General features: G+C 40.1%; 1 protein-coding gene across 3 annotated transcripts; it reads right to left on the bottom strand.

Moving 5' to 3' along the window:
* Positions 1–1,584: 1,584 nt before the first annotated feature.
* On the bottom strand, positions 1,585–27,118 carry nt5c2b (5'-nucleotidase, cytosolic IIb). 3 transcript variants are annotated; one of them, XM_047338268.1, is made up of 19 exons: positions 26,705–27,118; positions 24,324–24,443; positions 18,714–18,787; positions 13,469–13,586; positions 13,034–13,129; positions 12,850–12,941; positions 11,985–12,042; positions 11,277–11,370; positions 10,140–10,193; positions 9,913–9,996; positions 9,722–9,763; positions 9,487–9,594; positions 8,174–8,240; positions 7,924–8,094; positions 7,719–7,811; positions 7,478–7,529; positions 7,035–7,095; positions 6,546–6,722; positions 1,585–5,564 (listed from the first exon to the last, which is right to left on the bottom strand). In XM_047338268.1, the coding sequence occupies exons 2-19, from the start codon at positions 24,422–24,424 to the stop codon at positions 5,307–5,309; spliced, it is 1,800 nt and encodes a 599-aa protein (XP_047194224.1). In that variant the 5' UTR covers positions 24,425–24,443; positions 26,705–27,118; the 3' UTR covers positions 1,585–5,306. The 3 variants fall into 3 exon arrangements, with proteins under 3 accessions (XP_047194224.1, XP_035035553.2, XP_047194226.1); XM_035179662.2 differs by lacking the exon at positions 7,719–7,811 and having other exon boundaries at positions 26,705–27,113; XM_047338270.1 differs by lacking the exons at positions 24,324–24,443; positions 26,705–27,118 and adding an exon at positions 14,254–14,317.
* Between the last annotated feature and the right edge of the window lie 521 nt (positions 27,119–27,639).

Here is a 27,639-nt window from a genome sequence, read left to right as displayed (position 1 = left end):
ATATTAATTGTTCATAGTTTTATTAATCATAATCAGACATAACCCACCATGTTGCTATACTCTTCATTAACATCAACACAGAGGTTACTATACTATATGATAAGTATCTACGTCTTTTTACAACATTACCATTCATAATCACACATATTGAATGTATATATATATATATATAGATATGTGTGTGTGTGTGTGTGAACATTTACATAAATATATCATCAAACATATTATGATATTCTTATATATATTCCATTTTTAATACATGTTTAGTTTTCTCACCCTATGAGTATAATCCCATTATATCTCATTTATCTTTATTAATAGATCTTGGTATGGCCAGTAGTTAATAACACCTGATATTAACCAAATACTTAAGTACTTACTTAAGTTACTGAGTCAGTTTTCTGAGTATTTAACTTTGTACTTCTCAGCTGCTCACACAGTGTCCCTCCTGTCTGCTGTTCAGGTTAATGGGACTTTAAACCTACAGAAAAACATCAAGTGAATCATGTCAAACTAGAGGCTGCTCACAGACCTGGATATGTATAAGATCTTTTTGTGGTATTGTATATATCAACGATATTTTAGTGTCCACCACATATTATGACAGGATGGAAACTATGTATGTTTTCAGGATGTGATGGTTGAGCCAGCAGGACCCTCTCCCTCCTGTTAAAGTGTGTGCGTGCGTGTGTGTGCCACCTGTGACCCTCAAAGGATGAGCTGCATAGATGAGGAATGGAGGGAGGAATTGAACAGTAACGGATAGATTGCAGTGACCAGTCCATCAGATGGAAAGACCGATTTTTGTACAATATTTTTTCCAAATTTACTTCAAATTCACGTAGACATTTCTGAAGGAAAACTTTGGGATCTTTACTCGGATAAAAAAAAGAAAAACCTCAATCACTCTGATATGTATTCTTTTGTAGTCTATCAGTCTTTATTCTTATTACTATACGATGGTGGATCATGATCGTGGTGGCTGCTGACCGTGGACTATGATTACAACAAGACTGCTTGATATACAATATTTCTCCTCAGATACTCGACCATTACTGACAATAATCCCTCAATTCATTTACCTTCCATTATGCTATAAAACTGTTTATTCTAATCAATGCTGCAAATACCCTTATCTTTCTGATGCTCTCCATTACAGAGAGCATATACGTTCTTTTTACCCTGTTAAAAGGGTTTTTTTGTCTGTTTTTCCTGACTCTTGTTGAGGGTTAAGAACAGAGGATGTCACACCTTGTTAAAGCCCTATGAGACAAATTGTGATTTGTGAATATTGGGCTATACAAATAATATTTGATTGATTGATATAAGGAGCTCTGTTAGTTTTGAAATAAGTTCAGGATTCGCAGCTATAAACCTTTCATGCTGTTGTCTTTTTCTGCCATGTCAACTTTTAATAAATGAAACCTGAAAAAATCACTTTCATCACTGACAATGAAAACATGAACTTCTACTGCCTTTCCTCCTTCGTCTCTTTGTGCGGTCGAGCTACTGTGACTGCTCGGCACATCACGAGTCTTCCTCGATGTGCAGCTGCAAAATGTGAACAAAAGAACATCAAGACAATTATGAAAAACTATTTTTATTCTACATTTTTTATGTATTTTCTCAATGTACAGTTTGTAGGCTAGTTTCTGGAAACAAACAGACGAAACACTGTTCAGGAGAACATATTGATATGCATAAAAACCAAAGATCACCGTGGTTTACAGAGAGACAGGTGACTGTTTTGGCACCGGATGTTAGTGTGGATGCATCACAACAAAGGTTAAAAGTCTTCTACAACAGTGGAACTGTTCACCAGGCTTTAGGTCGACCACTGTGGTACAGTATATAAAAACAGAAAACAGTTTGAAAAACAAAGATGATAAGAAAAGGAAATGGAACGGTCTAATTACAGACGTGTAAACCAAGACCATTTTAAAAACACTAGCTTAGAAAAATTAAATAAAAATAAGCCCATGGTGTTGATTACAAGTTACGGTACTTAACATGCTATTCACATTTCCCTTCATTGCAAGTTTAGTTTTTACAGATTTAGATTCACCCTGTGTAAACTACAATGTCCAAAAAAGAAGCTTATCCTAAAAATGATGCCGTCCATGAGAAATAAAACAAAAAATGCTACCGTGGCAGAACAGATACGCTTATTATTTTCACATGCATATGCAAATTATACAAAGAAAAAAGTAATTCTCATAAGCAATGCAGCTGCCTCGTGTAGCACATCCAGTCATTCAAGAAACAAAAGTCACGCATGAGAATACAAACACAGTATTTCAGTTGTGTAGAAAAAAGAAGGGAAAAAAGAGGAAAAGGGGTGTTTGTGTTACCGTAGCGACACATTTCTTCCCTTTGGTGGCCTAAATCAACAGGCTGACATTTACAGGACTGATGCACGTCAGGACTGAATATAAAAAGATGAGGAACGTTAACATTCAGGAAACACTGCATGTTCAAAAAGAGAAGGAAAGAAAACAAACAAGTCACCAGGTTTGATATTCACGTAGTTCTCGTTTAGCATTTTGAAAACCAACACTGATGCATTTGAATACGAGGACATGAGAACTTTTTCCCACTAAGTTGAAATAGGCAGGGGTTGGGATAAAGGAGATTTCACATGCTTTCTTGCACCAATCAGGACTCGGCAACGTTTAAATCCAAATGTGGTGACAGCTGTTTGGTCACTTGCCAAGTTTCCATCGCAATTTAGGTCAAATTTCAACTTTGTTCCAAAAGAAAATGTGAATTCTTGTACGTTTGCATCCACCACTCTTCACTCCTTTCTGAGCTCGAGAATAGTCTGCAGGGCGTCGTGACGACGTCAAACCTCTCCAGCAACATGGAAAAGTAAAATTTGTGCTTGTGTCACGTATAAATCTGAAAAACGTTAAAGTCTCCTCATTGCTCCACACAGATGATGTTATCTGCTGCTTCTTTTTACTCCTTCGTTTGAGTCCCTTGCTTGTTCATTCTACTTTAATCCCTACGTCTGTTTGCATCCCACTTCATCAGCTGTGACACATCGCCTCTGCCTCCTCAGGTCAGTGGAGAAACAGTTCTTCCACTGAAGGCTTTCCTTTTTATGCAGATTGAAAATGTACATAAAAACACTAACTCACTCAAATCAAACTACACAGTCTTGATGAAGCAGGTAAACTGTTGTTGACAGTTAAACTATTAATAACGAATACCTAACCCTTTTATACATTTTGATATCGCTTATTCATTCATTACAACGTAGTATTAGGGGCTTTTAAATGGATACAAATCTGAGATTTCTTGAATTAATAAGTAATAATATGAGAAAAATTCAAATGTTAGAATGTGTGTCATGTGAGAGGGGGAATGTAAGAAGATCAGCCTCTCGCCTGTGTTAAAATGAGGCCTGTGGAATATCTTGTTAAATTATACTTCAAATAACAAAATACTTTGACTCATCTGCACCATTTTATCACAAGTATCAGGAGTTTGACAAGATAGAGTGAGAAACTCAATCTATCCTGACGAAAGAAACACAGAGACTTGGAGGAAATTGTCTCTTTTGTGGAGGAGAACATCGCTGGTAATGGTCGACTGGACAATTATCGTTGGTTTCATCTGTGAGGTTTTTGAAGGGGTGTCGTGAATTGTACATAAATAATTGTTAATCTAGATTTTGGATCCAGAAGGAGCAGACCACTGGCCAGCATGCTTATAATTATTTATACCATAATAATATAATACTATGACTTTTTCTCAATAAATTACAGCTATATTCTCATATTATGACTTTTTTCCTCTCATTGTTTTTTCTCGTATTACAACTTTATTCTCGAAAATCTTATTTTTTCCACTTCAATGTGGCCCCAATACGCCGTCGTTATTCATAAATATTTGTTTTAAAGAATTAAACGTTTTCAAGGGCTTTAAGTTCTAAGCTTGTCAATTGTTGTAAAGTTGAAAGAAAATGCAAGTTAGAGCAAAAGCTTGACAAAGCCTCAGAACCAAGGACATGAAGAAAGCAAGCTGATCACAGTCAGACGCGAGGTGCACGTACTGAACGGAGCTCTGCACTGCACATCCCGAAAACCCCTCCTCTCACACACAGGCCACCTTCACACTCCTGTTATTACAGCTTCCCCTCACACCTCTTATTAGTTGCTTCAAATGGTCAAACTCTTCTCATATTTTACATCCGGCTATTAAAATAAAACCCTCTCAAATATTCAAATATAACAATCATGTTTCTTCCTCCTAAATAACCGAGCTGGAGGGAAAGAACCCCCCGATGCTATTTAAAGACACACCACTGTAGCTCAAAGTTGTCATAGAGACTGTCGGCATTAGATAGAGTTACAGTACTCTGTTCTCATTGTTGCTAGGTAACAGAATATCAGTTCAACAGCCACTTGCGTACCACATGTTTAACGGCTTCACGCTGGCCTGTGCTTCAGTGCTTCAGTGCTTCAGGTTGATACAGTGGATCTTTCGCTCGCCGTCACTCAGGGTGCTACAGTCTGAGTGAGTCTACTTTGGCAGATACACACACACACACACAGACACACACACACTTACATACAAGTTAGAAGAAATCACTCCTCTATCATGAAGGAAATCGACAAAATGGAGCAAAACATGACAAACTGAACGTTGTTCCCAAGTTGCATAAAAAATATTTTTTTGTTTGATTACAATGTGCATACTGCAAGGCTAGTGTGTTGTAATTAAAACTACAGTGTATTGACCGTGTCTGGTGGATTTAAGTGTACGTCTGTTTATTCCACCAGCAGGTCTCAAAAGTCAACTTATAAAACAGAATGATAAACAATATGTGATATTTATATTTTTACTGTGTGTGTGTGTGTGTGTGTGTGTGTGTGTGTGTGTGTGTGTGTGTGTGTGTGTGTGTGTGTGTGTGTGTGTGTGTGTGTGTGTGTGTGTGTGTGTGTGGTGAGGGAAAGGATACAGAGATTAAATCAAAAACAAATATAATTTTCTTATAATGAAGTTGCATTAGAGGACCTAGAATTAATACAGTCTTCATACAATCTGTCTCGCTACTGGTCCTTTATACTTTCCTCACAAATCTCAGAGTGTGTGTGTGTGTGTGTGTGTGTGTGTGTGTGTGTGTGTGTGTGTGTGTGTGTGTGTGTGTGTGTGTGAGCATACAGTACTGATACAGTAGACACACACATACATACTGGAGGTGTTTCCTCTCTGCCTCACTCTGAGAGAGCAACTGACTCTACTGGGAAACATTGGAAGGCAGGAGCAGGAGCATGGCTCTCCTCTCCATGTCCACCTTACTACTCTTCCTCTTCCTCCTCCTCCTCCTCCTCCTCCTCCTCCTCCTCGTCGTCATCTTCATCGTGGCAGTGAGTGATCTCCTGGGGGGTCTGTGGGAAGAGGTTGGGAGGCTTGATCTCGCTGAAGGAGCGGGTCAGCTGGTTGCGTTTGCACTCCATGTCCTTGCAGTCGTTGCAGTGGGTGCGGTTGCGCGTGGCCAGCGGCGACTCCATGTCGATGTCCACGTGGGTGTGTTCGACCGTCGACTCATGGGGCATCTGGGGGTGGAGAAAAAGTGATATAAATATATAAATATAAATATACATCTATGTCAGTTGCCAAATGTTGCACCTCCAAAATATAAATATGTGTTGCAAAAAAAACATCATCACACAATCATAAAGACATGAGTCAATATTAAAAACTGACCGAACGGTATAAAACATACAAAACTCCACAATGAAAAGAAAAAAATCTTCACTCAGTCACCTCAGATATAAGATTGAGAGATTATAATCCAGAAAGCCTGTCTCAGTTTTATATGGGATTTAATTTCAATCCTACTCAGTCCTAGATTGAAAACATCCAAATATGTTTTTTAAACCATTTTAAAGGAGTAATCTACTGATTTAGCGCTGCACTCTATTTCAACTTGATGCTGCATCTTAGTTTTAACGCATTCTACTTTCTTGGTAAAAACTGGTGCCTACAGTACCCACAATGCATCGCATGTTAAGGTGCGTTACACCAGTGGTTCTAGGCTTTTTTTTAACAAAGATGAGAAACCAAATAAAGACATAAGATGAATTCTTTCTAACTTCACATCCACATAATTTGTAGTCTTCATCTCATCGACTGAGGCAATTTATCAGATTTAACACAGTTCCTTCTGGAGCCAAAAGAAGGCTTTACACAGGCTCCTTCACATTTTCAGTAGTACCCCACAAGGCCTGTGAACACTTGAATGGAGGTCTGATAGTCTTGAGGAGGAAGGACTACACAGATGGATCAGTGAAGGAGGGAAACTTTCAGCAGGGACGACCACGAGTGAATCTGGGAGTTTGATGCTGCTGAGCTCAACATGATTAGTTGTGTGATCGTAAATTTATGCAGTAAGGGATAAATACTGAGACTCATGTTAGATCTTTCATGAGAAAGAAAATGTTTTAAGACCAATGATTCGAGGACAACATCTACATCTTGTACTTTGATGGTTTATGGTTTCATTCCACTCGCTCTCGTCACATTCAGAGCCTCACCAGCACATGTGCGGCCCGGAAGAGGTAGCTGAAGGGGTAGTACAGTAGATTGATGAAGGAGGCGGCGTACAGGTCGGCGTATCGCATCACTTGGGAGGCAAACAGGGTCTGTCTGGAGCCACTGCGGAAAAGGCTACCCATCATGCCGTAGCACATGTCCATGTCGTGTGTCACTTTCTAAAAGGGCGAGAGGGAGAAGAGAAGACACTGGTGAGCCTTATTATCAAGATAACGTGTGCGTTTACCCACTTTTAACAGTGCAGTGTGTTTATCAAGGGCGTTGGTGCCGTTATGGGATTGTATTTATTTCACCACACAGACAATATTCACTGAAAACGATATAAGTCGAAAGAATGGTTAATGATTAGACTATTGTAGACCCAATGCAAATGTGGGCACTGATAACTAGGCCTGTTTGTGTCAGCCAGTGTTAAATACGTGTGGACATGTCTCCGGTCGTCATAGAAACGGAGGTGATTAAGGCTGTACCTTGACTCTTCCCTGAAGAGTGCTGATGTCTGGCCTCTCGTTGCTGCTGCTGTCCAGATGTCTGAGGAAGGACAGGGGAGAGAAAGACGATCCGGTCAGGAGGGAGGTTCGGGAGGGGGTGGGAGAATGGAAATGATATCAGTCTGCTGAAAGGTAATGTGTCAAAGAAGTGATCTAAGAGCGGGGTGTGCCAGGGCTATAAATAACGTCAGCGGACTCAGTTATCGGGCGGAGTGCGAGAGCCGACCCTCAGACTTTACCCTATTCACCCTGTCCTCTCTCGCAGACACGTGATCGCTTGCATGCAAACGAACACGGCTGCTGCAGAGAGCAGAGAGCAGCAGAACTGGTTCAAGAGACAGAGGTTGACTAAGAGGGTGGGATACAGTGAACGGAGAGGGAAGGGGGAGGGGGTAAAGGAGGGTAAAGGTCACATTTCTTACTTGTAGAGTTCAGCCAAGAAAATGTCCAGGCCCTGCAGTTCTTCAAATAATGCTGGAAAACACGAGAAGAGGGTGAATCCCTGTCTCCTCATCAGATTTACAGTGCACATGCTGTTTAGCTTTAGTCCACTAATGTGTAAATGAGCTTGATTCTGTGAATATGTGGTGAGTGATTGCTACAGAATCAGAGTTGAACTTGTTGTCAAATGAAGCTCATGTATAACTTTAAAGAGATTTTTACACAAGGTCTGACGTTGCAGCTTCTGTTCTAGGTCAAGTCCCTGCTGAGTCCTTTTTCTGATGCACTGCGATACTTGGAAATAGTCTGATGCAACTGCAAACACATGTGAACCCATCTGTACGTTCAGCCAAATTCTGATTTCCACATGTCACTGTGAGTGGGTGTGTGTGTGTGTGTGTGTTTATGTGTCAGTCTGCAATCTCACAGCTCTTGTCGGTCCACACGTGCAGTTCCTGGGCCAGCTCGGGTATGACCAGGAACGTCCTCCAGCCTTGACGCTTCTTGGACTTGAGGATGTCTCCGAAGATGTGGTCCCCGATGTACACGATATCCTTCCCCTTGGCTCCAAGCAGGTCGCACACGATGTCTGACGAACCTAAGCGACATTTAAAGATATTGCAGACAACCGATCGCTACGTCCCAGAGTGAATGACTGAAAGGAAATATAATCTCACCTCCAGAGTAGACTATCCCATGCTGCAGAGGTCCTGTGTAGGTTCCTATCTTCAGACGCCCTGTTGTCTGAAATGAAGAAAACAAACAACTGCTAGGAATCTTGGCACCAACAGGGTCAGTTTCATGAAAGCAACATTATGCTTGAACACATATTTACATGTGGCTTTTTAAAGCCATAAACATCTTTTGTGTTTCCCTGGACAGTCTTTCATTGCTGAGCTGCAGTGGAGGGACAGTAACAAAACCAGGTCATTTGTTACTGTGAATATCAACTTGATATTTTGAACACAGACGTCTGTAGCCTCATAATAACTTTAATTCAATTCTACAGACTACATAGAACAATGTTTTGAAATATGCTTTTTTATTTTCAATAATATATTTTAGCCACCGATTCCCATATGTTTCTTTGAATGATCTCTGTTTTTTGATCAGTTTACTGTATTTAAATATGTTTTTTTTGAGTGGCAGTGTTACATTTAAAACAAGATGTTTTGTCTCAGAGGGACTTTTCTGGCTAAATAAAGGACAAATATGAATAAAAGATAAACTTTGCAACATAGTCTTTTTTGGGTGAAGATATTTTGGGGGAATTTAATTGAAAGGACAGTACAAGTGTGAAATGGGGAGAGAGACATGCAGCAAAGGGCCGAGTCAGAACAGAACCTGTGGTCACAGCAGGAAGACTCAAGACACAGCCGGGGGGTGCCTGTGCTACAGAGTGATCCAGCAGGCGCCCCCGCAATGTTCTCTCACTTTGAAGAGAGCATCCATTATGTTAAGTTTTCCTATTTTTTTTAAATAGTACATGTCTGTAGCTGCTCTGTCCACATAAATACTTCTCTTCAACATAAAGAGAATATCTGACTTTAAGTTAGAACCATTTTTCCAGTTAAATGGTTAAACGTTTTTCAATTATTAAATAATTTATTATTAAATTAATACTTTAAAAACATTAAAAATAATGTTACAAGGCTGTACCTGCTGTGCTGAAGAATAAACACAACTCATAATAAGTAGCGCATGTTTCTGAGGCAATTTCTTCAGTTTTGTCTTTTCCACTGAATCTCTGTAACAGTTAAACAATGTGATAGCGTTTGCACTCTTGGATCCAGGCTACTTAGGAAGTTGTCATGGGTGTGTAGCCTTGATAAACAGACATAAAGTAGGGAAGGTGCCCTCCCACTGACAAAAAAACCCCGTAGTTCTAAAGAACATGACCAGTCCTGATTGGACACTCGTCGGTCAGTGCTAACATGCGTTAGCTGGGAGAACCTTCTTCGTCTCAGCTGCATGTTGTGTTTCTGCTCACCGTGTCGACTTGTCGGAGCACCGTCCCCTCCCCGAAGAACAGCGGCTTCCTGGCGTCCACCAGGATCAGATCAAAGTAGGACTTCCACGGTCGGTGGGAGGTACCAGGCTGTGGTGGATACAAACACACACACAGACAAATCAAGATATATGAAAGACATCTTTCACCTGCAATTTAGCATTCAACACATTTCAAAGTGTGATCAAAGCAGAGGGAGAAAAAAATGTAATTTTACCTTGGGGCCATGAGGAAAGTCAAACAGGTAGGTCATGATTTTCTGTGAGAACACAACACACAGACAGTGTCAGTCAGTCGTTTGAAAACAGTGGTTTCTTTCTAAATGAATCCGGATTTATTAATCATTATCTGTCTTTCCCCCCCCCCATAACATTGAAGCTTGTGACACAACTGCACACACATACTCACGTCAGTGTATTTGAAGTCACTGTTGGTAGCCAAGAAAACCTTGGCTACTTCATTCATTCTGCTGAGGAGGAGAGGCAGCTTCCCCTGGTGGAAACGGAAAGAAGAAAAGACTGAAGCTCATGGCGTCTTTACAACACCAGACCCTTCACAGAGCTCAACAACAATGTGCCATACACTGTGAGTGTGTTCTCATGCATGTGTGTCCTTGAAGAATAAAACATACTCACATCCCTCACTACATACTTCTCCAGGTTCTCAACTGTCTTCTCCTTCAGCGTACCCTTCAAAAAGAGACAGACGTGTCAGACTAAACACTGCAAATATGTGTTAACATAGTGTTTTCATTAAAAATATGACCTTCTTAAGTAAGAAGTAGTAAAACAAACAGTAACAGTTACAAAACCATTGTTAGCTTTGCTTTACAAAGGATGTGTAGAATGAGACAGCAGCAGTGATATCAAAGCTACGTGCTTTTCAGAGGAACACCCCCCACCTGACAAGACTATAAAAACATGCATTGCAACAAAGGTACCTGTACAGAATCAAACTGAGAACATATTGTACACAGCACAAATATTGCATCACAACCACGAGACCAGCAGGACGACCCCTGACCCCTGCTCTTTGATTCTATATGAGGCTGACAGCACTACAGATGTTCAAGATGGCTTTGTTCCAGTATCATGGATATTAATAGCCCCAGAGTGTGACTATTTACGATTTTGGTGACTCTCTGACATTAAAGGGATAGTTTACCCAAAAACGAAAATTCACTCATTATCTTCTCACCACTATGCCGATGAAGGGGTGGGTGAAGTGTTTGAGTCAACAACACACTTTTGGAGTTTCCTAGTTACTGCTGCAGTTCTCGCTGATCTCGGCTTGCGAGAATTTGCGAGTATCGCTAGAACTCGCAAATTAGAAGGAGGATCACAGAGGACATTTAAACCTGGTGTGCATGACACTGTTTCGAGTCAAACTTTAATGTCGGGGCTTACGGACACTTGTTTGACACCACAAAAGCAGCATGAAGGCATTTAATGTTTTTTTTTCCTTTAGTTTCTTTACGTTTAAAGGAGTCCACAGTTACTTCAATTGTTTTGGATTTAGCTGCAACACTGTTTACCCCTGAAACTCCAAAAGGGTTTTGTGGACTCAAACACTTCACCCACCCCTCCATCGGCATAGTAGTTAGTAGATAATGAGTGAATTTTCATTTTTGGGTGAACTATCCTTTTAAGTCTGATGGCAACATCCGGTTACCCCCCTACCCCCCTTCCCCCCATCAGTGTAACATGACGAGTTTTTGTGATAGTTTTGGAGTTTCAGGGGTAAACAGCCCTTACTCGTTGTTCGAGTCCTACCTTGAAGTGGACCCAGTCAACTGAGTCGCGGACGTCCTGGAACATGCTCTTGTAGGACATGAAGAGGTCTCCATCTTTGAAGCCAGTTTCACAGCTGAGGGAGAGGAGCAGAGACACACACGTACACAGCCGTCGCACAGGCCACATCTTTACTGAAGGTTTTCAAAAGCATGACATTTGTTTTTTGTTTGCTTTTAAATGGGATAGCCTTCCCTTGTTGGAGGGGTCCCCAGCCAAACAGGAAAGCATTCTCCCCCTAAAAGACCAACAACCAGGTTTCAGAGGACAAAGGACATGCAGCCATTCCAGATTACATTCTCAACAAATTTACAGGCCATTATTATATCTATAGTACCATTTAAAAGATAATCTCTTAGTAATATCAGGATAAAATAATAGTTAGTGAAACCATTTTTTTTTTTTATTCCTGTCTCATTCTGATAAGAGTCCATGCTTTCCTACATTTAGTAGTGGCAGAGATGAATTAATTATTGTTAAGGAAAATGAAAATTAGACAGGTTGTCTGACATGTCTGCCATTTGATTTCCATTTTTAAACAATTAGCTGAGATTAGCAGCTGAGACCCCTGCACCCTCCCATGCTGTAGGGCTTGCTCTTGACCCAGTTTGGCTTGCAACTGTCTTTGTGTCACCATGCGATGCCCAGAAACGTGTTGCGACACTGATAATGTAACCAAGAGTTTTTTACCTTGTGTATCTGTCACAGTTGGAGAAAAAGTCCACAAGGCATGCAAAGAGGTAGGTCTCTGTGAAGAAAAATAAAAACATTATGGTTTACTGTAAGAGAAAGTTAGGTGGCAGTGAGAAGACATCAGTGCTCAATTCCTATTTATATACTAAGCAACTTCCTGCTAAACGTCCTGGGTATCTTACACATATTTTTAACAACAAATCAGTTTCATAGTGCACTGGATCCCAAGTCTATTTGCTCCTTGAGAATCATCATGTTATCACTGAGGCTGGGAAACTGGCTCTCAAACACTATGAAAGGCACTTGTGGAACAATCTGCAGAAGCTTGTAAAATTAGATAAGCTAATCCATTCTGATTGACACACAACAGTGTGCAGAATGCATGTTTTCATGATGGGACATGGGCAAAGAAAGAACCTTTTCAATTTTGGTGCAGATCTGAATCACAGGGGCAGATCCAGGAAAGTCTTTTGTCACTTTCTTAAACATCATGACATTGGGCGTTCGTTTGACATTTTCACCAATTCTCCCCAATTGTGTCCATCGGTGTGGATCCAAATAAAAATCTAGATCTAGTGAATTTAAATGTTGTTTTATAAGGGGACTGTTGGCCCTTAGTGAAAGCATGCACTCTACTGAGTGCCATTATAGTTTGTATAATTTGCTGATGTATACGGTAATATTTGTGTGCCTTTATTGTTTTATATATACTGTAATCAGCAGGCCCTTGTTAAGTGTCCCTCCCTCTTTAAATCAAAGTTGGAGGTGATGTTGAGGCTTAATCAAACAAATAAAGACCTTTCTTACTTATTAAAATTGTCTTTATCAGTCCTGTGGTGTTGTCAGTGTTCAGAGACCTTACCTGGCAGGTTGAAGAGTGTGTTAAGGATATAAAAGCGCTCTGTATCATCTCTCTGGATGAACTTGTTTGGGTACCGTTCACGAATCTCTGGGCTGCGAAAACAAACGGCACGGACAACAGCTTAATGTAGCCAATGTCAAAAACAAATAAGTTTTACTCTAAATTACTCATTACTATCGCTCACCCTCGGAGGAAGTTGAATCCGTGGACACAGACCAGGATATTACCATAGGCATCTACCTTCAACAGGTTTCCATACATGGTATCAAACACAAGGCCCCTGGAAGTCGGAATAAAGACATGATTGTTTCAGTCTACGAAACAGGATAAAAGTGACTCTCAATAAATCAGAAGATCTGGCATATTACCTGCTGTAATTTGTCACATTCAATAGTTATAATCAGGACACAGAGGTTTTAGCTTCTAAAGAAACTCAGAGTAGGACTGAACTTTAAGCAGGTGATGGGCTTTTGTTCACCCTGTTGTATGACAGTATGTCCTCTGAGGTTAGAAAGTAAGAGGGACTACAATGATTAGAGATGAGGCAACAGAAACAGTGGTTTGCCATTGACCTTGTGGCCATCATGATGTCTGTGTTCTGTGGTGTGATTGGTCTGACCTGGTGGGAAAGGATGGGTCGTACACAAAACTGAGCAGCTCCTGGGGGTAACCGATGGAGACCATGCGCTCCACTGTGAGCTCAAAGCCGAGTGACTCGTACTCCGGTGACTTGTACACTAAAAATAAAAACACATTTACAAAGATTGAGCAAATGTTTTGGTTCTGCCGAAATAGGCCTGGTATATCAATATTTGTTCTTTCTCTGGCATCTACATAAATTCATAAGACAATAGTCAGACCATGTAGATATTATCAACAGCAGTTTTCATAATTAAAAAATTACATTGGCCTTCATCGAGCCAAAATAACAAATAGTCTGATTTCAACTTTCGAATGTGAGAGAGTTCTGCTTTTTCAGGATAATGTTATGTCCTCCTCTTCAGTTCTGGGAACATGAACATGTTTTATAGACAAAATAATGAACTGTATCAATTGGTAATGAAAATAAATGTTAGGCGAAGCTTGAATATCTTTTTTTAATCTATTTTTAGATATTCCTCATCAACAGTTTTAAAATATGACTTTGGGGTCTGGCAACTGAAGACGAATGTTGTTTTTCTATGAATGAATCTAATTTAACAAATCAAAACATTGTGATAGAACATGTGGAATGCATGTTAAGTTTAAATAAACTATGTGGCATGTATACAGTACAGGAACATGAGCTGTGGGGGATTACACAGCAGACATACTGTCAGTGAACCTTGCTCATGTTACACAACATGTACATGTGACTTTTCACAGAGAAACTCATCTACTTCAGACTGTGTGGGGTTGTCTCACTATTCAGATAATGTGTTCTCACTCTCCAGTAGCAACCAACCTCCCTCCTCGCCAAGGACGGGCTCTGAAAGTAAAACCACAGACTGATGCTAAGCTAAGAAAAGGCTGGCAGAGAATTAAAATGCTATTTGACACTGGGAAAAGAACATGTCAGATGTTATAAATACGCGACAGAGAATGCACTTGTGTTGTTGCCTGTTTTTCTATGCTCCCAGTGGGGTGGCAGGAGGCCTCTGGAGGGGAGGATGATATTTGGGTAGAGGACGGTTTGCAGGGGAAGGGTACCGCAGGAAAAACAGGAAAATATCTGAGTCCTGATCTGCTAAATGTGTGAGCGTGCACTTGCTGGGATGTTTGAATGCTGGATTAACCAGAGAGGCAAGTTACAGGAGAATCTTGGCATCAGTAAATCTTTGTCCTTTTGTTGTCACCCCTACTCTGTGAGGCTGAGCTAGTTTCTGCATTACAGTCACGTAACCGCTTGTGGTTTAACCCCCCACCCCCCGCAGCCGTTGTCTCCCAGCAAACTGAGTATTTGAGCCCTCTGCCCAGAGCAGTAGCACACACCAACTAAATTTCTTCCTCCTCCTCGTTCACTTGTCATATTCCTCTTGAAGCTCTGAGGCGCTACAAAGAAACCTATTTTAAGAGCTGTTTCCCCTGTCCGTCACCTTTGCTATCATCACTCTCTCTTTAGCTCGCTGTTCGGCTTTTTTCACGTACTGACCTTGGGACACTTGTAAAGTTCTCCCACCCACACCCAAAGTAGGACATGTATGATCACATCTCAGTCGAAGTTATATAAAAGTCAGTCAGGCTGCTCATTTAGGATCAGGAAGTTGTTTTGTTTCAGAATAATTAACAAGATAAATGTAAGGCTTTATCAGCCAAAGTTAAGACAGTAACTATTATGATACCTAATATCATACCTTCAGTTGAGATAACTACTCAACTGAATGGAACCACTGTTAAGTAAAGACTGAAAACCATTAAAGCTCCTCAACACTTGGTCTCCTTGTTTTTCTATAACCTTACATTTTCACGTCTAAATAAGCAACAATAAAAGTTTAAGTTTACAGTAAAAAAATTAATGATTTTATAAACATGCCTTTAAAGCACCCCAAAAGTCAGTGACAAACCTTCGCTAATATTCTATATCTTCAATGTTCATATCTAAACCTGTCTATATAAACAACAATAGCTTAAGTGAAAGTTTAGTTTAATTTATTTTACTAAATTGAAATGTTTTTATAAAAATGCCTTTAAATCCACTCAAATCCTTACTTGTTTTTCTATTACGTCAAATATGTATTTAATATCCATAACCCTAACAATAAATATGTAAAAAGAAAAGAGAAAGCGTCATTACATCTATGTGGGTGTTTGATCAGATTTGATTGACGACACTGTATTTCTAAATGAGCTATGCCATAAAACCCATAAGTCTCTTTATAAGCAGACATTGAAAAACACAATCAATGACCGTAACTAAAAATCTATTTTTAAATGACTTACTTACTGTTTATTTCAGAGAGGTGACTTTAATGAGTGTAAAAGCACAAACAAGCTCCCCCCTCCCCTTAAAACCTCCACACAGACACATGAGACCATGGCTTACAGGGGATCCTTTTCACACGTAATTCTAGACACCCCTCACTATTTCAGAAGGTTGGTCTGCTTGAGCTCTAATCCGTTGACTGATTTGTGGATGTGTTTTTCCATGAAAGGCACACCAGAGGCACAAGTCATGCAGGTGCTATGCATTTGTAAACAAGACAACAAAGCAAATCTCATCAACAGATGTTTAGAACATTTGTGTGAGCACTGCAAGTTGTGTTATCTTTTCTTGCTGTGTCCTTGACTCTTGCTGGAACAGCTTTCTCATATGTCCCGCTGTCAGTATGCACACGTACATACATGCAGACACACACATAGTCGCAGACACACGACCATCTACTTGGAGCTGAGGCGAGAAACAACCTCAGCTCCAAGGATCTGTTACCCCTTGTATCCCTGATGAGATTATTACCAGATAATTATACACCTACTGCTGGTAGTGTGTGGCGTCTCCTCAGTTTCTAGGCCAGATAACCTTGGGTTTACATGTAACACACACCCCTCACACACACAAGGTAAACAACCCCCACCCTTCTACTAGTAGAGCGCTAAATTCAAATCGTAGAAATAGTCGCAGGCGGAGTATTTATCTGAACCATGTCAAATGTCAACCTACATAAAAAAAGGTAACACCTCAACTGTTAAATGTGGGGCTTTGTCACAGATTCATGACATGATGGAGCATATCGAGAAATGAGAAAGCCTCCACTCAGCCCTGGGGACGTAAATTCCAGCCAAAGTCTGCTGGAAAACTAGGACAAAACTGCAATCTGGGCCTGAGTGTGTGTGTTCGAGCTACATTTTCGTCTGACCTCCCTGTAGGAGGACAAATAACACATGAGGCAATGTTGCCCACACAATGTTGATTTAGATTACAAAGTCCTACAGATTTACGATATTTGTGGACGCAACGGTTGAAAGTGTTTAAGGAGATGAGTTACAGAAGTAACCTCAACATTTTTTTGGCTGATGATTTTAGATCAATCATTTTCTAGGATATGCATCACAAAGCAACAGGTTCATGCAGATGTTTGTTTACATTCTGTCGCGTAGAAAATGATCAACCGATAAACTGTTTGTATAAACTGTTCATACTTTTATCCTGACTACTTTACAGACAAAACTACTAATGATAAGTAAAATGTTTGTAAAAAAGTGAGTGAAGATCATTTCTTTAACTTCTGTTAAATACTATGGTGAATATCTCTGGTCTAGATATCAGTGACGTTTCTGTAAACTGAGTTTGACCACTGAAATAGTGCAGAGTATTAGTATTAAGTGACAACTGTTGACAGGGATGTTTGAGGTTTGGAGGTGACTCACCCCAGTCAATCAGAAATCACAGCAATTTTTTTCCATACCAAGATTTGTCAAGAAAGCAAATGTAAGGAAAACATTTTTGAAAGAGTGCATACTGATAATTATGCACTTTGCACATTTGAACCGTCTTTTACACCCTCTAAAACAAATACTGGGGCCCTATGGTTAAGCAGCAGCCCTTCTCTGTGAATCTTCCAGCTCCCTTGTCGTGATGAAGCATTTGTGCAGTCAAACGGTGAACGCCCTCCAATGATACACGATAGCCACGCTTCTAGCAAACATTAACACTTGGTTATGGGCCCCCATAAAGAGAACCATGTCAACAGCTGAGCGTCCGTAAAATCCCCTGCACTCTGAGTGAGAGTACGAGTACAGAGCCAGAGAGGGACTACGAGTGATCCCCGTTATCAAGGGAGCCATCACCAGTGAACTCAACAAACAAACGTGACCTCCTTCTCAAAGTGAGGCTAGATTTATTTATAGAGACGGAGAGACTAAAAGCTGCAGCTGAGTCACAGAACCAAAAAAAAAGAAATCTGGATATTTTTGGACTGGTTACTGGTCAGTAAGAAACAGATATCTGTGCAACTGACTGTGTTTACCAGAGAGCTATGCTTCACATTCTGTTATCTGAGAGTTAGGGTTAGGGTTAGAGTGTATTCAATATGTCATCACCACTGACCTAAATAACATTTTGTGGACAACAAGCTGCAGTTCTTGCGAGGTAGCCTGATAAAGAGCTGCAGAAGATGAGATACGGTCGACTTTAATATCTACATTTAACTCACGTCAGCAGAAATTCAACAGCTAAAGATTTGTATCGATTATTACGATTGCAGTAGTGGCAAATCAGATAATAAAGTTTACAGAAATCTATGCCTTGTCTGAGTGTTTTATGAATTCAATATGTCACCAACATAGACCAAAATAAGATATTATTGAAAATGAGCTGCAGCTTTGTGTGGGTAGCATAATAAAAAGCTGCAACAGATGAGATACGGTCGACTGTAATATCTACATTAAACTTAAAACATCAGTCAAATTTACCAACATAGGATTTCTTTTGATTATCACGATTACAATGGTGACAAATCAGATTAAAAAAAAGTCCTTCAATATGACCCTGACATTCACCACCAGCTTCTGATGAATGAAACTTTCTACAGTATTTCAATGCACCTCCATGGGGTGAAACATGATCATTTCTGTAAGTCTGCATTATTAATAACAGCAGGAATGACAATCCATGTAAACTGAGGAGCTGCTGTGCAACCCTTATAGCTTTCATACTGACACTCTAAAAGTGAAGGTTCATATGACAATGCAAATATCAAGTTATTTAAATTACTATTAATAACAATACATTTAGGAATGTATTCTGTTGTTTAGCCAATCAAATAAAATAAAAATAACACTGTTAAAGGGATGTGTTAATGTCAAAGGTCTGAAACCTTAGAGACGTTCAGTGATGAGTTTGTTTTTAGTACCAGTGGTGACTCGTTAGATGAGGTGGATCAACTTACCTGCTAAAGTGTAATCCATGTCAAAGCCAAAGCACTTAATCTTCTCCATGGCCAAACTTCTGTTGACAAACACCCTGGACAAAACAAGTTAAGAACAATTTAGTAGAAATACAATCTTCAAAATTGAGGTTAAAATGTATTTAGCACAAGAGAAAGTATTCTCTGGGGGGGGTATTTACTAGAGCTGGTTCACTGCTACAGTGCGACTCTTCAAGAAACAGATGATGTTTAAATGAACCAAATTGTTGCTGCTATTTAGCAGGTGAATTAAACACACAAAAATATTGGTAACTTCGTTTAGGTTTTTTTAAACAACAGACCTTTTTACTTCTTCTGTTATTTTGTGATTTTGACTTGGGGCAGTTTTGAGCCATTTAATGATTTTGAATTGTTATCGTCAAATGTGAGTGAAGATGAAGATAGAATTTACCATGACACATTAAGTAGCTCTCAGCTGCATCACTTGCATTCACAACTTTGAATACAACCGTTGATATTGTTTCATCACAAATTCATTGGTTTTATATGACAAAAACAATTACGTCACAAAAATGCTCTCTATTTTGTTTTTAATAAATCTGAAATAAACACCAACAACTCTAAATAGATACCCCAGTTAACTCTACTTCTTTCTGTTTAAGAAGTTAGGTAGTGAGAGGCAGCTACAAGTAGAACTTGAGGGAAACATGAAACTTTACATGCAACAACACGCTTTTCTTTTATTCCATTTTAAGTCAGTATATTTTCAAACTTCTAAATAAATAAAAAATGTGTCATGTATGAGTGGGTAAGAATTTGAAAAAATATGGCACCATGTGATTAGAGAATGGTTCAGCTCTACAATGAACCTAAAGAAGTTGAGCCATTTAAAACCACAGGCCTTCAGCGTGGTGCTGGGTAAAACAACAGGAAGTGAACACAACTCTAAACCAGGGGACAGTATAAACCCTACAACCTCAAGAGTATGTCAATCTTCCAGGAAACAGCTCTACTGTCCTCACTTATAAATCAGTCAGGACACAGTAATAGTGTTTACATACTCTGGCCAATACAACTTCCACAGTAAAGACACGCAAACACACACACGCAAACACACACACACAAACACACACACACACACACACACACACACACACACACACACACACACACACACACACACACACACACACACACACACACACACACACACACACACACACACACACACACACACACACTCTCTCTGCTAGATTCACTTTGGCTGCTGGAACAGACCCACACAATTTATCTTCAACATCTGTGACTGAGATGAATGTGGAGCTGTGTTCCTGAATATTTCCACACAAGTCAATATTTTGTCATGCCAGAAATAAGATGTAAATCAGCTGAAGGGAAATTTAAAAAGGAGGTCACAATGAAAAAAAAAAAACCACTCGCAACTAGCCCAAAAATATGACACACAAGTTCACAGCTCAAATGTCCTACACTGACAGCGAGGCATCTTCTCGTTATCCTGTGACAATGACCTTCTCGTCTGATCTAAAGCTAAAGTGTGCGGTGAAATACCTGGCAGCAGATCCATAGTGAACGAGCTCCCATTTAGATCTTAGTCCAGCTGACAACTGCCGATGCATTCTGTGCGAAATTAAACCTCAGTATGACTCTCCGCTGGTCCGACCTGCTCCAGTAGCACAGAGCAGCTCTGGCCCACAAACAATGACACCCAGCCATCCCTCTCTCTCTCTCTCTCTCTCTCTCTCTCGCCCTCTGCTTTCTTGCCATTCAGAAATTTTCTGACTTGTTGCAAAAATGATTGTGGCCATTCTGCGTCATTCTCTGTTGTTGCGTTTATTTGACCCTCAGGGTTGCTGTTGTTGTTGTTGTTGTGGTGGTGCGGCGTGGTGTTTGTGGGCCCTCAAAGACATCCAGAACAATCACAAGTCACGTAGAATCAAGTGAGCCCCCGCCCTGAGTGACAGCTGCTCACATCACCACACACAGGTGATGAGAGGGATGGGGCAGCAACCATCGGTTATTTTCATCATCGAACAGAGGATTGCTTGAAGATTAATCTCATTAGGCCAGCAGATTTTCTCTTTCTATTTTCTTATTATATATTATCTATTTTATGGAACCAAAAAAAGACATTTAAATTTCTCTGAAATACATTTTTATAGCACAGAACCTATACATTTTTTTGGGTGCATAAATTCAAGTGTCCAGTATTCAAATTAGCATTTTCAAAATGAAGATCAAGGTACTAAATTCAGACATCAAAATGTGTGCAGTGAATACACTTTACTCAAGTTTCTCTACTCATAATATTCCATTTTATTGGAAAGTGTATATTGCATACACATTCTGAGTATTTTTATTTTATTTTATTCTCTATTTTATTCTCTCATATTTTGACATGTTCTCTTGTCTATCACATTTAGACTATCTGCTGTTGTAGCATGTGAGTTTTCCTGGCATGGAACCAATAAAGTTTTCCTTATCTTAAGTTTAAGATGAAAACTCCAAACCCCACATATAAGCAGACTATCCTGAGCCTTAAACAATGTGACACTTGTCAATCATAAAATAAATGAAAATATGATCCAAGAAAGTTCAAATGAGAGCACCTTTAGACCCAGTATACTTGAATAAATCTAAATTGATGTACATCAAATAAAGTCTAGTTTATAATATTCTAGTCTAACAAAACTAGAATGTTTAAATATTTCCATGCTGTCATTTCAATGGTATTCAAATTCCAACATCAAGTATTCAGACAATTGATGTAGGTATCAGCTGCTTAAAAGATAATCCCATTATTCTGCCCTTATTTTGCTTCCACAGAGCGATGACTTTTTCAAAGCTGAAGTCCTCCTATATAACCAAAAACAAATGTTCTTCTTTACTGTCAACATTCAACAGCGCTGAGTGGGCACATGCCTTTTCCAGTGAGGGACTTAAATCTATATCTCTTCTATTTTGTTGAGCTGTTGTCATGTCACATGTGACCTTAGGCCTGATGCCTGTGGGAGCAGTGGTAAAGGACAGCCATAAATGATAAGTATGTTCGAGCCACTCCTAAGCTCAACAGTATTGCCAGTAGAGGATGACTTGTATTCAGCCTTGACTTTGGTCCCTCTGATAACTCTATTGCCTCAAATAGCCAGCATGAGCCCCGGCACACCTTCAAGAGAATCCCTTATGACTTTCAGTCCATCAGTCCATCAGAGCACAGCTGGTGCCGCAATCTGACAGATTTTTTTCCACTGTGCTCTAATCTCATGCAGACATGACTCGGCTCCCTGTGATAGAAAGTTTATCTGTGCCGGGCAGAGTCGTCAGCCCTCTGCTATGTGATACTCAGCTCTCATTATAAGGCTCCATTGCTCCAGCTGGGCTCTTATTTTGAAGGAATGGCCTTAATCTGTTTGTGCGATAAACAAAAGGTCACCCCTAACATGCTCTTATGTAAAAAATACATCAATTAAACAGATCAAGTAGCTTCACTGAAGGCACTACTACATTGGTCAAGCAGGCAGAAGTTCCTTCTGGTATCTTTGTTATCTTCACATGTGCGATTGTGTCTGTCTTATGTCAGCACAGAGCTAACACATGAGTGACAGTTATATAGACCCAGTGAGAACAGCGTATTATGTAACAGTGTGGAAGAACAGCAGTATCCAGTGGACACAAATGACTGAGGGCGGGTTAAACATTAAACAACAACACACGTGTTACGAATGTGACAAGGAATAAATTCCTCCTTACATCAGCCTCTGTTGCTCCAGGGTGTTTCCAGTCGACAGATTCAGACACATGGGCATCTATTTGTGGTAAGGCTCTCCCATTGTATGAGCTAACAAAACAACTTGCTAGTCAAAACAGTGCAATCGGCTTCATTTGGCCTTTAGCGCAACAGGCTTCACGGACTCCATCCCTTGACTTCACCAGTCTGGTGACATTTTACCATGAGACTGAGGAGTTCTGCAAAACAGCCAGAAAACCACACACAAAGAACCACTGACTGTATGTGTATGATCTGCTTTGCCATTCAAATGAAATTTCACGGACCCAATAGAAATGGCCTATTGAGTGATTGTGACACACAATGAGAGGATTATGAGCTGAAAACCTGCAGCTAATAATAACGAATAAACACAAACTGCATAAAAAATAACCTCAAATAACTTCTGATTATAAACCAGTACATGCCAGAGAAGTAAAAACTACATTACACTAAAGTTAGCTGTGACATTTCACCATCTACATGGTGGAAGTCATTTGGAATGGAACTACTTTTCAACTAGCCAGTGATTGTTAACCGTGTTTGAGGTGTAAAGAGACAACATTTGAACCTATCCCGACTAGTCTCAGGGTACCCTCCTAGTGGTATTAATGTCTACGCCGCTGTCGCATAATCCTGCCAACGGACAAACAAACTCCAGTGAAAACATCCTTGGGGAAGGTAAGAAAAGACAAAGAAGCACCAAACAACAATAACAATCCCAATTTGATCTAGAAACTCTGATCTCAGTGCCAAGATAAAGACAGATTCGAACATTCAGTTGTGTTAATGAGTAGTCAGGTTTTGTTACATGGTGATTGAACAAATGCCAACAAATGTTTGTTTTACACCCTTTCAATTCTCAGGTTCTCAGGTTCACTCAGTAAATTGAGGGTTTTACCTCAGTGTCTATCACTCGCCCTCGTTACCTTCTTTGCATTCTCCAATAACAGAGCTCTGTTTCTTTTGCCAGGTAGAGTTTCCAGTTACTTTGGTTGTTCTGCCATCTGAAATTGCACAATCATCTTCCTGTTCTGGCTGCACAATGACAAACGCACTTCCTTTGTGCAAAGCCTATAGTTTCCTGTGAGTTTTTGTACCAGTGGCCGACAGAATTGTTAAGTCAAAGTGAGACTTATAGGTAACCAATGATGGTGTATTTATTTGACAGACATTTCATTGTGCAATCAACCTTTACATTGTAATTAAGGCCTCGCGATATGACAATATACTGTATATGTTAGGATGATAGAAAAACATTGATTGTTTCATATCATGATCTATCAAATATTTTATACTCAATAACAATATTTTTAGACAGTGGGATGTGATGGGTGAGAGTCTGAACAAACCCCAGAATCAGACATCGCAAGGCTCTTGCTGGCGGCACATTATAAGTCAAACAATCGTGAAGATTGAAAAAGATAATGGCTGTTGTTTCAGCTTATTTATATCAAGATATGAGAATTTACACAGTTGAGAAAAGGTATGAGTAATGAAATGTGCCAATATGTGGATATGATAATACCTCTCTATGGATTTGTGATTTTGCTGTGTTCATAATTATAAAAAGCTGGACTATTGCCACATAAAGAAAAGCACAGGAGCTGCCAAACCTGATTCAATTAAGGCTTTGATGATGGCAGATGATTGTTTCACAGTGTTTTCCTTCATTGTATATATGACAAGTATGTCAAATTATTTATATGATGTGTCCTATTGAGTTCTGCATCTATGTCCTGTCCTCGGTTAAACTCAATCTCAATCTTTTTTGCTGGTGTATCCAGTGGCTACATTCAGCACAAATGTGTTGGTCCTTCTCTACCACCTTCACATGTGTGTCTTACCTGTGGTAGGGCTCTCTCCTGTACTTCTTCATCGACAGCCTGTCCATGTTGGCGGGCAAGTCTGCATAATTCTGCAGTCTGTCACTCCATGAGGTGGTCATCTTTAAAAACGGTCAGTGTCTGAGGAGAAGGGAGAGAACAGGTTTGCAACAACAATTTATACAACTGTTGAAAGGAGCCAAGTTATCTTTACTCACAAGAGGAACATTTTATAAAGAAGGAAAAAGAATAACTACGTTCAACCTGTATGAACTGTGAATGCTTTATCAGTTATTATTCAAAGGCTTCTCAGCGTCCTCAGAGAGGATATGTGAACTGTCACAACACAATAATTCACAACTGTGTGATCATCATCAGTCAATGCAGGATCTGCCTGTGGCCTCCTCCAGCAGCACACAGAGGACATTAGGTGAGTGGAGAACAAACTGGTCCAACCAGTGGGCTCATTTAAAACCAACAACTAAGATCCACCTTTCTTTGTTAAGACAAAAACAAAAGGCAAAGTCCAAAAGTAAAAGCCATGAGCAAGAGTCAATTAATAGCCTGTGAAAAGATTTAATGTGAATCATCATTAAAATCCTTGTTTGGCTAAAGCATCATGTCACATGTGAACAAGCTTAAAACAACTGAGAATCTGTGAATCCCTTGAAGTTCTCCCTAAAGCCTAATGTTGGCCTTGTCTTTGTTTTTTTTTTAATGGCCAGTGTTGAATGTTTTTCTTTCCTCCCATACTGACACTGAACCACTCTGCCTCTGTCACTGGAGAGGCTGGGCCGCAGGAAGGAAAGCTAGAGGTCAGCTTTCTTGTTCTTTCAGTGCCAGCACAAATGCAAATGAGACTGGCAGAGGTGGGGCGGAGGAGCTGTCAACAGGGGCCACAATGCATCAGAGAAGCAAACATTGTCTTCAGTGTAAACAAAAAAGGTCATTGTCTTCTCCACCTTCTGGCCTAGTCCCGTGAGAACATTCTTTATTTAATTATTATTGTTATCATTATCATATTAGGACAATGCTCATTGATCAACAGACAAAATAATATGAATGAGTGATTGAGCTGTTTAGGCAAATTTTCATCTGTTGTCCCCAATGACCTAAAGATATTATTGTAATGGGTGGTCATGCTTAAATTTCTGTCACATGTTTTCTATTCTGCTATGACTGCATTTTTTATGATTTTACTTGTGTTTAATTTTATTTTAAAGCGTAATTTTATCATACCACATTCCCTGATTTGAGCTAATTTCACTTTCAATCATTGTAAAGGGTGGTCATGCTTTCATTTGTGTCACATGCTAAGTGTTTTTATTCTTGTACGACTGCTTTCTCTATATGTGAACCACTTTAACTTTGCGTTGAGAAGTGCCATATAAATAAAGATATTATTATATTATAATTATCTATGGATAACACATGTGGTCAGATCAATGCAATTCATCCAAGCTAACTGTATAGCTAAACACTACACCCAATAGCGCTGGGAAATAAAACAATATTGCAATATAATTTTCATCTGTAGCAATACAACAAATTTTCAATATATATATATATATATATATATATATATATATGGATAAAATACCTGTGCATTGTGTGAGCAGAGTGAGGAGATATAACACATTAACAACAACATCAGTGATCTACCTCAGATTTAAGAAAAGTTAAGAGGAATAACCACAACCTTCCCTCAAGAGCCAAAAACGTCTTAAAACTTAAAAGTAATAATGTGACATTTACCTTGATAATTATCGATATTGACCGAAATGAAAATATTTCATATTATATTATATATCCGGGCCTGACATCCATTAAATCTTGACATTTCAAAAACTGGGAGCCCTACATCTCAAGGGGTTTATCCCATGACAATACGTGTTCTACATAATAACTGAATAGGAACTCTGTACCCGCAGCTTTAACACGCATTGTGTAAGTTTAGGTAGAGATCGGCTGGAAGACTCAGAGTTGAACAGAGAGAGAAGCTGCACTGCCACTGAGAGAAAGGACTAAACTTGACCTTTGTTGCCTGGGGGTCAGCCTCTGGAGACACAGGGTCGACGGCTGTTGCAACGCAGCTGACTCTCGTTCCTGCAGGAGCTCGGTTGCGTTGCGGTGTATCCTCCGTGTCCGTAGGAAGAACCAGGGCTGAGCAGCACCCCGGCGCTAGCTTGAGCTGCGTGTTAAAGTGTCCCGACGGGCTAACAGCAAAACGCCTTGTTCCCGACAAGGGGTTAGCAAGCAAACCACCAGCCGTCGCTTCAGTGTGGAAACGCTAACTGACAGCCCGCTGCTTCGCGCACCGAGCACCGGCTAACGTTAGCTAGCTTAGTTTGAAAGCTAACAAAAAAGCCAAACAGTCCCGTGAGTGACATTACTGTACTCACCTCTGAGCTCCGGAAAACTGCACCGTCTCCGAGTGTGAGCATGCGCCCGCAGCCAGGAGAGGAAGAGGAGGCAGGAGAGACAAGAGACCTGAGGAGGATTGTTGTGAAGAGGAAGCTGCGGGGGAAAGCGACTGATGTTTACTGTGTGGAAGGCAGACAGCGGAGGAGAGTGTCCCAGCCCTGTCTCTCTGTCTCTGTGTGTGTCTGTGTGTGTGTGTGTCTCTCTCTCTCGCTGTCTCTTCCTGTCTTCCTGTATCTCTGTATCTCTCTCTCTCTCTCTCTGTGTCGCTGTCTCTTCCTCTCTTCCTCTCTTCCTCTCTTCCTGTGTCTCTGTCTCTTTCTCTCTCCCTTTCTCTCTTTGATTCTCTCTGTCTTTCTGCTGCCAGCTGTTGTTATGAGACATTCAGGGGGCGGGCTTTACTCTCACGTCTGTCACGAGGAGGCGGGACTGCTGGTCGTCGTCCACGACCATGTGACTCACCACGTCATCGCACCTATGATAATAATAATAAACTTTATATAGCACCTTTCAAAACACAAGGTGTTTTACAAGTTGAAAATAACAATTTAAAAGGCAAAAAGATCACAGAACATCAGAGCACAAATACTGAAATAATAAAAATGTTACAGATGAGAAAAGAGCAAAAACAAGATCACATAAAATGTTTAAACTATTCTGTAGGATCAGGACGAAGCCCACCTATAGCATGTGTCTTTAAGAGAGATCTACAAGAGGATAAAGACTCAGAGCCCTGACAGAAAACACACAGTCACCTCTGGACCTCACCGTGGGCCTGTTGAATAGCAAGTAGGGTCTCTCCGCCCAGGACCTCAGGTTACGACCGCAGGGGCAGGTGTGCTGTCGAAAGATCTGAAATGTACTTTGGAGCAATTCCAGAACAAGCCTTAAAATCCAACAATAAAATCTGAGAGTC

Source organism: Hippoglossus stenolepis, chromosome 2 (genome assembly GCF_022539355.2).
Source record: "Hippoglossus stenolepis isolate QCI-W04-F060 chromosome 2, HSTE1.2, whole genome shotgun sequence".
NCBI lineage: Eukaryota > Metazoa > Chordata > Actinopteri > Pleuronectiformes > Pleuronectidae > Hippoglossus > Hippoglossus stenolepis.
The sequence above is the reverse complement of the archived record's forward strand: the minus strand, read 5'-3'. Positions and strand labels throughout refer to the sequence as shown.